Source organism: Trichosurus vulpecula, chromosome 5 (assembly GCF_011100635.1).
Source record: "Trichosurus vulpecula isolate mTriVul1 chromosome 5, mTriVul1.pri, whole genome shotgun sequence".
NCBI classification, from domain to species: Eukaryota; Metazoa; Chordata; class Mammalia; order Diprotodontia; family Phalangeridae; genus Trichosurus; species Trichosurus vulpecula.
The window spans coordinates 292,293,151-292,309,505 of NC_050577.1; the positions used below are offsets into that span (position 1 = coordinate 292,293,151).

The window sequence follows — 16,355 nt, forward strand, 5'->3', positions numbered from 1 at the left end:
CACTTCACCCTGTTTGCCTCAATTTCTTTCCCTATAAAAAGAGCTGGAGAAGGAAATTGCAGACCACTCTCGTATCTCTGCTAAGAAAACACTAAATGGGGTTGCAAAGAGTCAGACGTGACTGAAACAACTGAACAAGAGATGATGAATGAAAATCACGGGAAGACATATGAATTGATGCAAAGTGATGTAAGCAGAACCAGGAAAATGACATGCATGATGACTGCGAATGACTGTACTCAGTGCCTGGAATGGTCTTCTTCCTCACCTCTACTGGCTTCCTTGAAGACTCAGCTGAAATCTTCACTTCTACAGGAGGTGTTTCTTGATCCCCCTTAGTGACCATGCGTTCTCTCAGAGACAACTCCGAATTTACGTAGTTTATACTTCATATGGAAAGAACTGCTTGCATGTTATTGCCTTCATTTTAATGTAAGTTCCTTAATGATAGTGATGTGCTTTGCCTTTCCTTATATGGTTAGCATTTAGCACAGTGCATGGCACATAGAAAACACTTGCTAAATGTTTGTTCTCTGACTGACCACGTATAGAAACAATGCTGTGGAGTTTTAAGACCAAACTTGGCCCAGAAGAGGATATGGGAGGAGACACTTTCCTCCTTCCTCCTGGGACACTCTGGTGAGTAATACAATGTGTGGTAGATTATTTTGGTATATCAGTTACTTTGGGGGAATTCTCTACCCCCATTTTTTATTCAATCAATCAATCAACATTTATTAAGCATGTGCCAGGCTTTGTATCAATCTCTGGCAATGGATGGCTCTTGAGGATGGATCAGGGTGGGATACACTGGAAAATTTAGGTGATACAAGAAAGATAGTAATAATATATACATGCATATATGTACACATGTGTGTATATTTATGTATACACACACACATATATATATATATATATATATTCTATGCTAATAGAAAAGCAAAGACTAAACTGTTCTGTTTTCTTTGAGGATATAGCTTGCCTCCTATGCTCCCTTTCCCTACCCTTTTCTCTCTTTCTCCCTCTCTTCTACTCTACTTCCTCTTCTTTCTCTCTTCTTTCTCTCTCCTTTTCTCTCTCTTCTCTCTCTCTCTCTCTCTCTCTCTCTCTCCACACACACACACACACACACACACACACACCCATAAACAGTGGATTTTGCAGTTCTTGAGGGGATGTAAAGACTGAAGTAACCAGAGCAATTACCAAGAAGGTACCGGGATTCTCCTCTTCCAGATGTCGCCCTCCCTTCCCACTACCCCTTCCTGTGTAGTGTTGGTTTGAGATACTGGGAGGTAAGAAGCACGCCTTGCTTTTACCTTAATTAGCTGAGAAATTTGTGATATTTTGTTTTTTCCCTTTTTAAGAGTGTTAATCAATTTTTGCTCAGAATAGATTGGCCTGGCTCTCCAGTTACAACAACAACCCCCCGCTGCTACATTCTGAGCTCCTCTTTCCAGCTCTGAGCCTGAGATGGGAAATCAAAAGCTCGGGCCTGCATCTGAGGATCTAGTTAAAACTTTATGACCGTGCGATGAAAAGATAATGACTTGATTATGTTTGCACCAAGCAGCTCCGGCTAATATAGGTTTCTGAGCTTGGCTGTTAGCCTTTCCCAAGGAGACCAGAAGCAAAACTCCTAAGCATTTATCTAAACGTCCGTAGCTGTCTGTGAACAGACATCAGAAACACAGTCCTAGGCATCTGATCATCCCATTATTGGCTGAGATGGGTGTCAGTGGTACATCCTCATTTTACTAAGGAAGGGGATGAGGGACAGAAAAATGAAAGGGTACACTCAAAGTCATATGGGTGGTAATGACCCAAAATTCAATTGAAGGCTTCTGCCCCTGACTGCACTGGGATTCCTGCCCCCTGTCCCTTAACACTGTGAATAATGAAGTTGATTATTTCCATGTCTTTCAGTTATATGATCTGAAAAAACATGACCTCGTGATCGATTCAGCTTCAAAAGAAGGTGGTTAGCTTGGTGCCTCAGAAAGCACAGGAAGGATGACTACGACGTCAGAGCACATCTGGATCACTGGATTCAGTTCTCCCTCAACAACCCCAGGTGGGGGAATGAAAAGCTGGAATGTGTCCAGCAGAGGACCACTAGGGGATGGAAAGCCATACTAATTAATGAATTAAATGATGACTATCACTGCCAAAAGCACTGGGAATTTAAGAAAAAAAAAGGGTCAAAGCCATTCCTGCCCTCAAGGGGCTTATAGTCTAATATTATTTGAAAATCTACTAAAGAGACTGGCTGGAAAAGGGAAAACTTTCAGGGAAAGGAATGAAGTCATTATGGCTGTCTTCAAATATACGTAAGGATGCACAAAAAGAAATTATACGCACTCTTTTTGGCCCTGCACCAACGGACTTCTCCTCCTCCCCTCCAAACTGCTATGACCCACCACACCTCCCCGCCCCGAAAAATCCTCTATGTTTATTTTATCTGTCTTATACATAGACAGTGGGATACGATGAATAGAGTTGGCTTTCAAGTCAGGAAGATGCAGACCTGGATTCAAATCCCACTTTGGAAAGATACAGACCCTGGGCTAGTCATTTGTGTCCCCAGACAACTCTGTAAAGCTTTGAGTTGAAGAATAGTGTTGATTTGTGCTAGTCCAGGAAATTCCTCGGAGCTCCCTATATTGATTAAATCAAAGATTTGGTTGCTTGTTTGGGCAATCGGTGTTAAGTGACTTGCATAAGGTCACGCATCTAGTAAGTGTCAAGTATCTGAGGTCGCATTTGAACTCAGGTCCTCCTGATTCCAGGGCCAGTGCTCTATCCACTGCACCACCTAGCTACCTCCCAAAGTTTCTTTTTATAAAGACATAAAGATATATATTATATATGTTGTACATATACTTATTGCCTACATAATTTTATGAATGGATGTTTTTCCCATAAGCTCTTTGAGACCAGAAACCATTTAATTATCTGTCCTTGTAACACTAACCCCTGATACAATGCCTGGCACATAGTAGGTGTCTAATAAATGTTTGTTTATAGAGTGGCTAGGTGGTCCGGTAGATAAAGCCTCAGTTCTGTGTTCAAATTCAATCTCGGATACTAACTAGTCATGTGACCAAGGCTAATAATAGCATTTACCTCCTAGGGTTGTTGTGAGGCTCAAATGAGGTCATATTATAGAGTGCTTAACACAGTGCCTGGCACATAGTAGGCACTATCACGAATGCTATTTATTCTTATTTCAACTGAAGGAAGAGGGAAGACCCCTAATAATCAGGACTGTTCAGAAATAAAACATATTGCTCCAAGAGGTAGTGAGTTGCTTGTTACAGAGGCTCAGCAAACAGGGATGACATGGTTAGTTGTTAAGGGTGTTATTGAGGAAATTCAAATGTTGGATAATAAGCATGTTGAAATCTGGCCTCAGGTACTTACTGGGTGACCCTGGGTAAGTCATGCAACTTCTAAACTGCAGCTTCATGTTTTGCACAATGGGGATAATTACCTAGCCTGTTGTTTCAAGGACCAGAGGAATCAATGTATGCAAATGCTTTGGAAGCCTTAAAACACTTTATAAATATGATCTAGAAAAATCAGACTACCTGATTTCTGAGGTCTCCTCCAATACAGCATAGCAAATTGGGAAAAGCATTAGGTCTGGAGTCATTGGGTCTGAATTAAAATACTACCTCTGACACTGAGGAGCTGTATGATGTGGGTCTCAGTTTCCTTATCTGTAGAGGGAAGGACTTGTACTATGGGGTCACTGTGGTTCCTTCCTGCTCTAGATGTAGGAACCCATGATCAATTATCCCCAGAAGCTTTGATTTCACTAGATACTCTTTTCACTATTGAAGATTGCATCATTACCTACTGTTGCTTAAAAATCATCCATCACCTTGTCACTAACCTCCTCATACAGGTCCTTGCAAGAGAGGAATTGAGCCCAGTCTTCAGGCCTCAACTTCAGGCTATATAAGCAAGGAAGAACCTACTGGAGTTCATAATCCATAGACATAGATTTCAAGAATGCAGAAACAAGAGGGCAGAGCCAAGGTGGTGGATTAGAGGAAGTCACTCAGCTAAACCCCCCATCATTCCCTTCTAAACAACTTTAAATTACCTTCTCATATCAAAATTGGGAGGAACAGAGGGAACAAAAAGCCAGAGTGAGACATTTTTCAACCTAAGACAACTCAGGAGGTCAGCAGGAGAAGTCTGTAGTACTGGGCTGGGCACAGATGCCCAGGGGCACCAACAGTGGGCATTGGAAGCTGCCAGAGGTTGGACAACTGGTCAGAAAGAGATTACAAGGGACCCTGTGTTGGCACTGGGTGCATCTGGAGCTGGTTGGCAACTATAACGCCCATAAGCAGTTCTGAGTCACAGTTTCAGGGTAGAGAGGAGGTCTGTGATAGCCTACAAGGGAGCAAGGGCCCAGGACATAGTCCCTTGTGGCTGTGGGAGATAAGTGACCATACCTCTCCTAGGATCACAACACCTCGGAAGCACCAAAAACTTGCAGACCCCCAGAACTAGATCTGCAAATAGTAGCACATAAAGCTTGAAGCTTAGGACAGTTCCTTCCCCAGCCCAGGTGAGCAGAGTCCAACTTCAATATAAAGCTCAAAATCAAGAAATAGGCTGGAAAAATGAACAAACAACCACAAAAAGAACTAGACTGTAAATGTCTTTTATGGTCACAGGGAAGACCAAGGCATAACATCAGAAGGAGACAATAACGTGAAAATAGTTACAAGCAAAGCCTCCAAAAAAAAATACTAATTGGACCTAAGGCCAGCAAAAATTCCTAAAAGAGTTAAAGAAAGAGTGATAGAGGAAAAATTAGGAAAAGAAATGAGTGATTCAAGAAAATTATGAAAAGATAATTAATAGCTTGATAAAAGAAGCATAAAAACACTGAATAAAATAACACCATAAAAAACAGAATTGGTCTAATGGTAAAAGACACACAAAAATTCACTGAAGGAACAAACTCTTTATAAAGCAGAATAGGCCAAATAGAAAAGGAGTTACAAAAAATTCACTGAAGAGAGGAACTTCTTGGGGAAAACAAAAACAAAAACAAAAAAGAATAAAATTGACCAAATGGAAAAAAGAGGTACAAAAGCTCACTGAAGAAAATGATTCCTTAAAAATAAGAATTGGGCAAGTGGAATCTCATGACGCCATGAAACATCAAGAAACAATCAAACAAAATCAAAAGAAAGAAAAAACAGAAGAAAATGTAAAATATCTCATCAGAAAAACAACTAATCTAGAAAACTGATTGAAGAGACATAATTTAGCAATTGTTGGACTACCTGAAAGCCATTATCAAAGAAAGAGTCTAGACATCACAGTTCAAGAAATTATCAAGAAAAACTGCTTGATATCTTAGGTCCAATGGGTAAAATAGAAATTGAAAGAATCCACCAATCATCTCCTGAAAGAGATACCAAAATGAAAACTCCCAAGAATATTATAGCCAAATTCTAGAGCTCCCACAGCAAAGGCAAAATATTTCAAAGCATAAAGGCACAATTCAAGCATCATGGAGTGACAGTCAGGCTCACACAAGACTTAACAGCTTTCACATTAAAGGAGTAGAGGGCTTGAAATTTGATATTCTGAAAAGCAAAGGAGCTAAGATTAAAACCAAGAGTAACCTACCCAGGAAAATGGGGGAGAGAAAGACATTTGATGAAACAAAGGACTTTTGAACATTCTTGATGAAAAAGATTAGAGCTGAATATAAAATTTGATATTCAAATACAGGATGCAAGAAAAACATAGAAAAGAAAATATTAAAGAGTAACCTCCACCCCTCCAAAATATTGGTTAGGGTTAGGGACTCAGGTAAACTGTATGCATTCCTATATGGGAAGATGATACATGCAACTCCTAAGAACTTTATCATTAGTAAGGGCATTAGAAGGAGTTTATATAGACAGAGGGCATGGCTGTGAGTTGATAATATTGGGATGAACTCTTAAAAATGGAGTGAGAAAGCGGGATGTACTGGGAGAAGAGGGAAGGGAGAGCTAGAATGGGGGAAATTTTCTCACATAAAAGAGGTGTATAAGGAAGCACTTTTATAATGGAAGAGAAATGGGGAACAATGTTTGAACCTTACTTTCATTGAAATAGGTTCAAAGAGAAGAGAATATATATATACCCTCAGTGGTGTATAAAACACTATCTTACCCAATAGGGAAATAGGAAGGGAAGGGGATAAGAAATATTGGGGAGGGAAGAATGATAAAAGTGAGGCTGGATTAAGGGAGGGAATGGTTAGAAGCAAAACAGTCTCTGGGATGGGAGATGGGAGATGGGAGATGGGAGATGGGAGATGGGAGATGGGAGGGGAGGGGGAGAGGGAGAGGGAGAGAAACACAGAACAAAATTGTATAGCGGGAAATACACAGTTATCAAACATAATTGAATGTGAAAGGGATGAGCTTCCCCATAAAACAGAAGCAGATAGCAGAATGGATTAGAAATGAGAATACAACAATATGGTTTTTTATTTGTACAAGCACATGGCACAGTGCCTGGCACATTTTAAACAGAAGAACCCAGTTAAAATAAAGAACTCAAGCAGAATTTATTATACTTCAACTGAAGTAAAAAAGGGAGGGGTAGCAATCATGATCTCAAAGCAAAAGCAAAAAATAGACTTAATTAAAAGGGATAAGCGGAGAAACTACATTTGTTAAAAAGGTACCACAGACAATGAAGAAATATCAAAAAATTTTAAGAGCAAATTTCTCTGGTAAAGTCCTCATTTCTCAATATATAGCAAACTGAGTCAAATTTATAAAATTAAGAGCCATTCCCCAATTGATAAATGGTGAAAAGGAAATTTTCAGGAGAATAAATCAAAGCTATTTATAGTTATATGAAAAATGCCCTAAATCACTATTAATTAGATAAAGGCAATTTCCTATAACTGACAAATGCTGGAGGGAATGAAGGAAAACAGGTACACCAATAAACTATTGGTGGAGTTGTGAACTGGTCCAATCATTCCGCAGCACAATTTTGAACTATGACCCAAAAGTTATAAAACTGTGCATACCCTTTGACCCAGCAATTCTACTACTAGGTCTGTACTCCAAAGAGGTCAAAGAAAAGCTAAAACAACGTATGTGCGCTCTCTCTCTCTCTCCCTCTCTCTCTCTCTCTCTCTGTATATACATATACATATATATATATATATATATATATATATATATATATATATATATATATATATATAAATTCTTTTTGTGGTGGTAAAGAATTGGAAATTGAGAGGATGGTCATCAATTGGGCAATGGCTGAGCAAGTCGCGACCCATCACTGTGATGGAATACTATTGTGCTATAAGAAATAACAAAGAGGATGGTTTCAGAAGAAAAAAACAAAAACAAAACATAGCAAAACCGATATGAACTGATTCAAAGTGAAGTAAGAAGAAATGGGAGATCACTGTGCACAGTAACAGAAATGTTGGAATGATGATCAACTGTGAAAGACTTGGTTGTTCTGATCGATACAATCATCCAAGACTATTCCAAAGAATTCATGATGAAAAAATGTTATCTGCCTCCTGAGAGAGAACTGCTTTGCATGATTTCACCTGCATGATTGATACTTTGCTTGCCTTCTAAGTGAGTGAGGGAGGGGTGGGAAGGGGAGAGGGAGAGAATCTGGAACCCAAAATTTAAAAAAAAAGAGTATTAAAATTAAATAATTTATTTAAAAAACAAAAACAAAAAAAGAATACAGGAACACTTCTACACCCCTAGAACATCAGAGTAGGAGAATAGCAAAGTCATTTCTAACTAAGTCATCACAAAATCTTGATTGGATAGCTAGGCATTCTCAATGATCACTTCAATTGAGCTTACCTTGTTGGCCCTGCAAAATTAATGAGGAAACCAGGCTCATTAAATATAACACAATGGCCCATCGTGCTACTCTCCCACCCCTGCCCTTTACCTTTAGTTCATCAGCATCATAGAAGTCAACTCGTACGGCAGGCACCATCCATGTCTGGAAGAGGGTGGCCAGGATCTGCTTGGCGATGGCATCAGCGATGAGATGGAAGTGTAGAGGGTTCCGTCTGTCAGGGGTGGAGGTGGGGAGGGGAGGAAATAGCAGAAGAGCTTAGGACCTTTGCTTTGTTATTATCAAATGAGATAGCATTTATACAAGCACATGGCACAGTGCCTGGCACATAGAAGGCCCTTATATAAATGCTTAGTCCCTTCATTCCTTTCCTTTTGTGTATGTATTTTGAATTTGTGTATGTGTTGGCTGCCCATATCAGGAGAATACAAAATCTTTGAAGAAAATGATATCTTTTTGCTTGTTTGTTTCCAAGGCAAGTGGCACAGGGTTGTGCAGTGATACACCCTGATTGACTTCCTGAAGCATCTACAGAAAGAAAACAACAGCAAAACCAAAAACCATCAACTGTGGTCCCTGAATGCCATACCAGTGTTTGTATGTAACTCTGAGTTAGTTTATCCTTTCCAAATGTCTATACTGATGATAAATAAATGTGAGCCTCAATGGGGAAGAACACATGGATCAAAATATGACTGCACAGAGGACAGAGTGTTGGACTTGGAGGCATCAATTCCTGAGTTTGAGTCCTATCTCTGACACTAGCACATGACCTTGGGAGAGTCACTTAATCTCTGTTTGCCTCAGTTTCCTCATCTATAAAAAGGGATAATAGTAACACCTTTCTTATAGGGTGGTTATGAGGATCAAATGAGATGACATATTTACAATTCTTTGAAAAATCTTAATGTGCTATGTGAATGCTATTTATTATTATTATTGTTATTATTATTATTATTATTATTATTATTATTTTAGAACTGTGAATAGGTATTAAGGAACTCCAGCCCTTGGTCTGGACTCTGCTGATAATCCTTTGAATATATTGCCTCTGTGGAACTTAGTCTTCTGATACATAAAATGGACAGATAAGAACTAAGGTCTGTTTCTGGTTCTCAGCAACAAAGCGGAGAGAGCCCTGCACACAGAGTCAAAACATTTTTGAATCTCAGAGTTACAAGAAACCTCAGAGGCCGTCTTGCCCAACCTATACTGGCATCCATCGTGGTCATATGCAATTGAAAGTCTTTAGCGATGGGGAACTAATTACCTCCCAAGACAACAGATTTCCCTTTTGGACAGCTCTGATTGTTAGGAAACGCGTCCTCATATTAAACCCAAACCATCCTTCACGCAATGCTTAGTCACTGCCACTAGTTCCCTCATTTACACATCAGCCCTTAACCACTTGAACACAGCTGCCATAAGCCCCAAGTCTGCCCTTCTCAGGGCTAAACATCCTTAGTTTCAATTTAACTCATTCTTATATAAAATGGTTTCTGGTCCTTGCATTGTCTTGGTTGTTGTCTTTTGGACACGTTCCAATTTCTCAGTGTCCTTCTTCAAATGTGCAAACAATGAGCAGACCCAAGTTCTAGTTGGTGCTCTTGTACTTACTAGCTGCATGACCGGGGCAAGCTATTTCACTTTCCTGGGTCTCATTTCTGCTTCTGGGAAAAAGAGGGAGAGAGCCCTAATAACTGTGCTACCCGTGCTAAAGAGCTGTTGTGAGGAGTACTCTTTGCAAAGTCTTGGAATAAGTGCAATGCATTATTTTCAAGATCCCATATATAATGCCTTTTGGCTCCATGTATTGGTGGATACATTCTACATACTTTTTCTCTGATTGTGCCTCTGAAAGGGAAATAAAAAACTCTTAATAAGTGAGTCAAGCTTGTTCAAATGCTTTCCCTAACTGTCACTCCTTGCCAAAGTTAAATGGTGAGCTCCATTAAGAAAGAACCATTTTGCCTAAACTTGACATCCTTCTCAGGATTTTAGCAGTATTCTGCATTCAACTAGTTCTTAAAACATGCCTTATAAGTGAATGCAAATCTTGCATGATATAAGCATTCAACGTGTGTTTATTGAAGAAATGACAAATGTCTCACAAATAATGGGTATTCAACAAGTGTTTATTGGAAAACAAACAAGAAGAATGGGTAAATGTTTTGCATATGGTGGGTACTTAATAAGAGCATGTTGAGGAATGGCTAGCCAGCTGAATGAATGTCTTATAGACAACAGTTGGTCAATGAATGCTAGTTGGGGGATACAAGGATGGGTAGTTGGGTGAATGGATAGATGCCCTACAGGTTCTCTATAAATGCATGGAAAGAATGAATCCTGGAGGACTGAATCTATTACAGACAGTAAGTACTTAATAAGAGCTTATCTAAGGGATAGATGTGCAGATGGGTGGGTGGATAAATGCCTTACAAATAATAGATTCTAAAATGGGTAACTTTTTTATTTAAAAAAAGAAATGGATGAATGGATGTATTATAAACAGTAGGTGCTCAATAAATGCTTGCTGAGTGAATAGATATATTCATGTCTTATAAATAGTAAGTTTTCAACAAGTGCTTCTTAAATAGTTGGATGTTTAAAAATAATAGGTATTCATTAAATATTTATTGAAGGGATGGATGAATGGATCAATGAATGAAGGGAGGGAGCAAGGGATGATCAATACTTTACAAACACTAGGTGCTAAACAAATGTTTGTTGAAGAGTTGAGTGGATGGTCGAAAGGATGTCTTACAAATAGTAGGAGGTGAATAATTATTGATTCAAAGAACAAGGAACTGATGAACAGAAGACTAATATGAGATAAAGACATAAGGAATTCCTCTACTGGACTCCAGTCTAAGTATGTTACTGTCAAACATATTGCAGCTCAGTCACCCCCACTTTGAGGAAGGGAGGACAGCTAGTCTGATCTTTATTGAGCTCCCTTCCAAAGAATATGGAGCAGGGCTGTCAGTAGAATTTAGTGACGATTTGTAGGGAGGGGTGGTGAGTGCATATTTATCCGTAGACTGGTGGCTTCTCCACCAGCAGGGAGGGATCCACATTTGTGAAAGCCAATGAGAAGACAGATGGTCTATTTAGCCTTTAGCATCAGCTGTACCTTCCTTCAATCCTCTGGGAGGCATAACAGAGTCTCATTTATGTAGAATTTATAAAGGTAAATGGGTGTACTTGTCAACTAGCATTTTTCATCCACAACAGAAGGAAGGCTTAATTTCAAGCACCGGGTGAAACTAAAGGAAGAGAACACACTGAGATGTTTATAGTGCCTAAGAATTGGGACCTCCTAAGGAGATGTCTATTGCAAAACTTAGAAAAATGAGAGGTGGTGAAGTATAGTAGAAGAAATAGAGTATTTGAAAAATGAGAGTTTGGGTTCCAGATATTTATCATTATACATCAAGCTGTGATTTCTACTCTCCCCATCTTCAGCATCCTGGTCCCCAGAATTAGAATGTGAACATTGAGAATGGGGGATATCTCATTAAAAATATCCTCAGTTATTAGCACAGTGCTTGATATGTAGTAAAAACTAATTCCTTCCTTCCTTCCTCCTTTCCTTCCTTCTTTTCTTTTTATTGATTATAAGACCCTCTTCAACAAATGCTGATTACGACCTTTCCAAAATTTGTAGCATTGGAGAGTTGCCTAAAGCTCGGATACTTTAAGTGACTTGCCCATCACCACAACCCTAATAAATATAGGAAGTGGGACTTAAACTCAGGTCTTCCTGAGACTAAGGCCAATACTCCACCCAATATATCGTGTCATTTCTGCTACATAACCCTAGGCAGAACACTTAAACAATCTAGAACTCACTACTCTTAGCTCTGCCCTTTGCTCTCTGGACTTTTCCATCTCTTTCCCAGCAGCCTCCTCTTCTTGGGAGATGTCTCCTGCCTTGTAGCTCCCTCCCTCGATTAGTATACTGAACTATCATTTAAGGAAGTTCCCAGACCTTTTATATTCACTTTTCTCCTAGCTCCAGATTTTTCCACCATGTCCTTCTGACCCATTTTCATTCTCAACCCTTCCATTTCTCTTTTAGATGTCTTCTTTTATTAGAAGAAATTAGAATATCAGTGAGGGTAGGGATCATTTTTTTTATTTTTATTTTTGCTCTGTATATGTATTTATAGCACTTGGCAGAGTTTCTGGCATATAGTCAATACAATGCTCACTATTTATCTATCTATCATCCACATCTATCTATCTATCTGTCTGTCTGTCTACCTATCTACTTACATACCTATCAGTTCTGCTCTGAAAAATGAAGTCAAACTGGATTATTTCTAAGGTCCCTTCCAGCTTATGACTCTAAAACACTAGCGACATATAAGTTTGAGACCTCAGACAGGCTTTATCAAACGTGCCCCCTTGTTTTCTTCCTCAAAGACTAAATCTGAATGCCAACTGCCAAGGGTCACAGCTGTCGATTTTGACAGATCCTCCAAGGTCGTCATCTAACCATTCTGCCCTACCTTTTCATATATGACTTAAATTCTGTCAGGCCTCATGGCAGAATGGGAGAAGCACCGGATTTGAAATTAGAGAGCCTGGGTTCGAATCCTGTCTCTGTCAAGTACTATATATATCACCTTAAGCAAATCTGGTTCACGACTCATATTCTTCATTTTTAAAACAAGAGGGTTGGACTAAGCAGGTCTAAATCTATAGATCTCCAGCATCCTCTGAACTGGGCTTCCTACACTATGTCTGTCTCCTGTCCTGCCCAGCTCTTCTTCCTCATGTGCAAGGGAACTGTCTTCTAGACAGAAAAGAAAAAACATAACAATAAAAAATGAAATTTCTGTGGCTTCCCGTTGCCAGCTAAATACAGTGTGAATCCTCAAAGGCAATGTTCTAGACAAGCTAACTCCAAACTACTCCCCTGACTCCCAGGCACACCATTGCTCTCCGTGCACCCTATATGCCAGATACAACCTGGGATGTTATAGGCTCCACGCTGTTATGTAACATAATAAGAAAAACTCTGGCTTTAGTGTCAGAAGCCTGAGGTAGGAGCTACAACTCTATCATAATACATGCTAAATGGCCATGTGCAAGTCACTCCCTAATTGGATCTTCAGGATTCTCACTCAAAAATGGATGGATAATTTAGAATATTAAGCACCTGGGGTTGTTGCTGCTGTTCAGTCATTTCAATCATGGCTGCCTCTTCATGATCCCGCTTCGGGTTTTCTTGGCAAAGATACTGCAATGGGTTGCCGTTTCCTTCTCCAGCTCGTTTTACAGATAGGTAAACTGAGGTAAGCAGGGCAAAGTGACTCACCCAGGGTCACACAGCTAGTACGTCTCTGAGGCCAGATTAGCTGCTCCAAACAATGGGGACAGAAATAAATAAAAAGGGAGACAATCACTGCCCTCAAGAAACTTACCTTCTAATGGGGGGTGTGTGTTGGGATCAAAAAAGGAAAATGTTTTGTAAATACTAAAGCAGCACAGAGGTTCGAATTGTCATTTAACCTGTTGATAAGCATTTATTAAATGCCTCCAGTGTTCCTGGCACTGTGCTAAGAGCTGGAGATACAAAGAATGGAGTAATGATGATGATGAATGCTTTCATGAACTCCTGTTTCCACACACTGATTCATCCTGACCTTGGATTTCCTATAATTGCTTCACATATATTTATCTTGGGCACATTTTTTTTAATCTCCCACTATAACATAAACTTCTTGAAGACAGGAAATATCTTGTGTTTGTCTCTGTATCTTGGTGTCCTAGCGTGGATCCTGGCACACAGTAGGGGCCTAATAAAAGTCTTTCGAAATTGGCAAACTGGAAGACCAAGAGAATCATGTCGGCTTTTTGAATGCGTTTGCCCAATCTACAAAACAGGGATAACAATCCCTCTCCTGCCTGACTCGAAAAAAACGTCATGAAAATTATGAAAAGCAAACGGAGGTAAAAGACCTGAAAATCTAAAAGCACCAGACGAATGTAAGGTATTAGGGTAATGAGGTGTCTGCTGTGTTAGAAGAAGGGGAAGTGACACTGCCTTTCTCACTGACTATTATAATCTTGAATAAGAAAAACAAGTGCTTGTGGGAGCAAATTCACTAATACTGAAGCAGAAAATGAACCCTCGGTTTATTTTTCTAATCCGTCCATCAGTCAACAGGTAATTATTGAATGCCTACTAGGGGATGGGCCCTGCGGGAAGCTCCAAGAACAGCTCCGCTTCCTGCAATGTTTTAGTATTTGCAAAGGACTCTCCTTCCTTGATACAGGTAGCGGGTTTCCAAAACTCCCCCTTTAGAACCTAAGTTCCACGAGGGCAGGGATTGTCTGCCCTTTCTTATTCCTCCCCAGTGTATGGAACACAACAGTCAACATGATTCAAAAATGCCAGAGGATTCTGAGGTCATTATGTAACCCAATACCTTCACTTTTCAGATGAGGGAACTGAGGCCCAAAGAACATTAGAGGATCTTCTCTGGAGCTCCCAGCCTGGGGCACCACTGGTCTGGTTAATGAGTGCATCTGGGGGTCATTCACTGCAGAATGGCCCCGGCTATTCCTCCTTTTATTCCTTGGACATCTCGTCAGATGCCTTGTCACCTTGACCCCCTCCCCCTTTCCAGTTCTGGAACCATAATCCTATGAATACTACCATGGTGGTGGTGATAGTTTACTCCCCATTGGCTTCAACTACAATTGGCAGCTAGGTGGCGCCATAGTGCACAGAGTGCTGGGCCTGGAGTCAGGAAGACTCATCTTCCTGAGTTCAAATCTGGCTTCAGACCTTTAATAGCTTTATGATCCTGGGCAAGTCACTTAACCTTGCCTCAGTTTCCTCATATGTAAAATGAGCTGGAGAAGGAAATGACAAACCAGTCCAGTATCTTGGCCATAATATGCCCTTGGGGTCACAGAGAGTTGGACATGACTGAAAATGAGTGGACAACAACCATTCTTAGAACGTTTCAAACCAAAATACCTTTCCCTGACTTCTACACCCCCAAACCTATTGTTGATCACATTAGAATGTGAGCTTCATGAGCTCAGGGATTATCTCTGCTTTTGCATTTATATACTCAGTGTTTAGCACAGTGCCCTACACACAGTAGGTACACTAAAAATGTATTCATTCACCATTTCAGGAATGGAAAGTACCTTAGGGGTCATAAAATAAAACTCACTCAATTTACAGATGGAGAAACTGAGACCAAAAGAGATGAAGGGGCTATTCTAAAGTCACATTGGATCAAAATAGTAAGCAACACATAGATCTGAGACTCAACCCAGGCATCTGATTCCCATCCGGAGCTTTTTCCACTGGACCAGCCTGAATCTAGGTCATCCCTGAAATACTCTGAGCACAGTAATGGATTCTTAAAAAAATACTAACTGGCAATTATTCTCACACCTTCCCTTCTAAGAAACAGGTGCTAAAAGAAAAGATTCTTTACTCATTTTTCACCCTCAGAAACCTTCACCTGACCATATTGAAGTCTTGACCATATTCAAGAAGAACATTTTACTGAAGTTGATTCTTAGTAAGAAGGATTTTAGTCTAGTCTCATGGTATCCATAGAAGAAGAGTCTTATTGTACCCACAGATAAAGAGGACTGAGACGTGGGAATCACCCAGGACAACCCACATGCTTTGCAGATGAGCAGTGAGGTGTGGTGGCAGAATGTGGGCCAGTAGGACACTGGCCCAGAAATCTCAGCTTTTATATGAGCTATTTGAATTTAGATAAGTTATTTAATATCTATGGATCTTGGTTTCCTCATATGTAAAATTGAGGGAGCTGGCCTAGATGATTCCCCAAAGTCCTTCCACCTCCCTAAACTACAAAGCTATGATGACACTGCAATGAGTCTCTGCCACTTGCTAGCTGGTCACCAAAGATGAAGTCAGCTTGTGCTCCTGGCTCCTTGTCCCCGGTAGAAACTCCTGCCCTTGAGGTAGCAGAGATCCCTGGCTGTCGGGCCTTAGGACAGCTTTGACCCAGCCAGTCTGGGGACCCCACTGAACCTTCAGGGGAAAACCAAAGTGGCTTCATCTACTTCTGAACTTCTTAACCTAGAGGTCCCAGAGTAAATCATTTCCGAACTCTGTGCCTCAGTTTCCACATCTGTAAAATTAGTTGGACTATTAATTGATCTTTCAGGGCAGCCAGCTCTGAAATTCTCTTCTAAGGTTCCCTCCCATATGACCCAGGTCTGACATTTCCTGTTCTAAAGAGCATTCCAGCTCTGACATTCCTTGTTTTTAGGAAGCTCCAGCATTCTATGATCAAATGGGTACAAATTCAGTTCCCCTCCTGCTCTGTTTAGTTTTTCTCAGTCAGGGGTTCATTCTAGAGATGCACAGGATCCCAGATGTGCTCCCTCAACAGATGGAAATAATGTTCCACATCACCTAAAATTCATGGCTCATGGCTCATGGCTCTTGACACACACAC

At 40.2% G+C, this 16,355-nt stretch overlaps 1 protein-coding gene across 1 annotated transcript in view; it reads right to left on the reverse strand.

Moving 5' to 3' along the window:
* The window catches only part of LARGE1 (LARGE xylosyl- and glucuronyltransferase 1), a 612,831-nt gene that overhangs the window by 284,992 nt on the left and 311,484 nt on the right, over window positions 1–16,355 (reverse strand). The window contains exon 5 of the mRNA XM_036759140.1: window positions 7,975–8,098. Within this exon, the coding sequence (XP_036615035.1) occupies window positions 7,975–8,098 (124 nt within the window). The remainder of the gene's footprint in view (window positions 1–7,974; window positions 8,099–16,355) is intronic.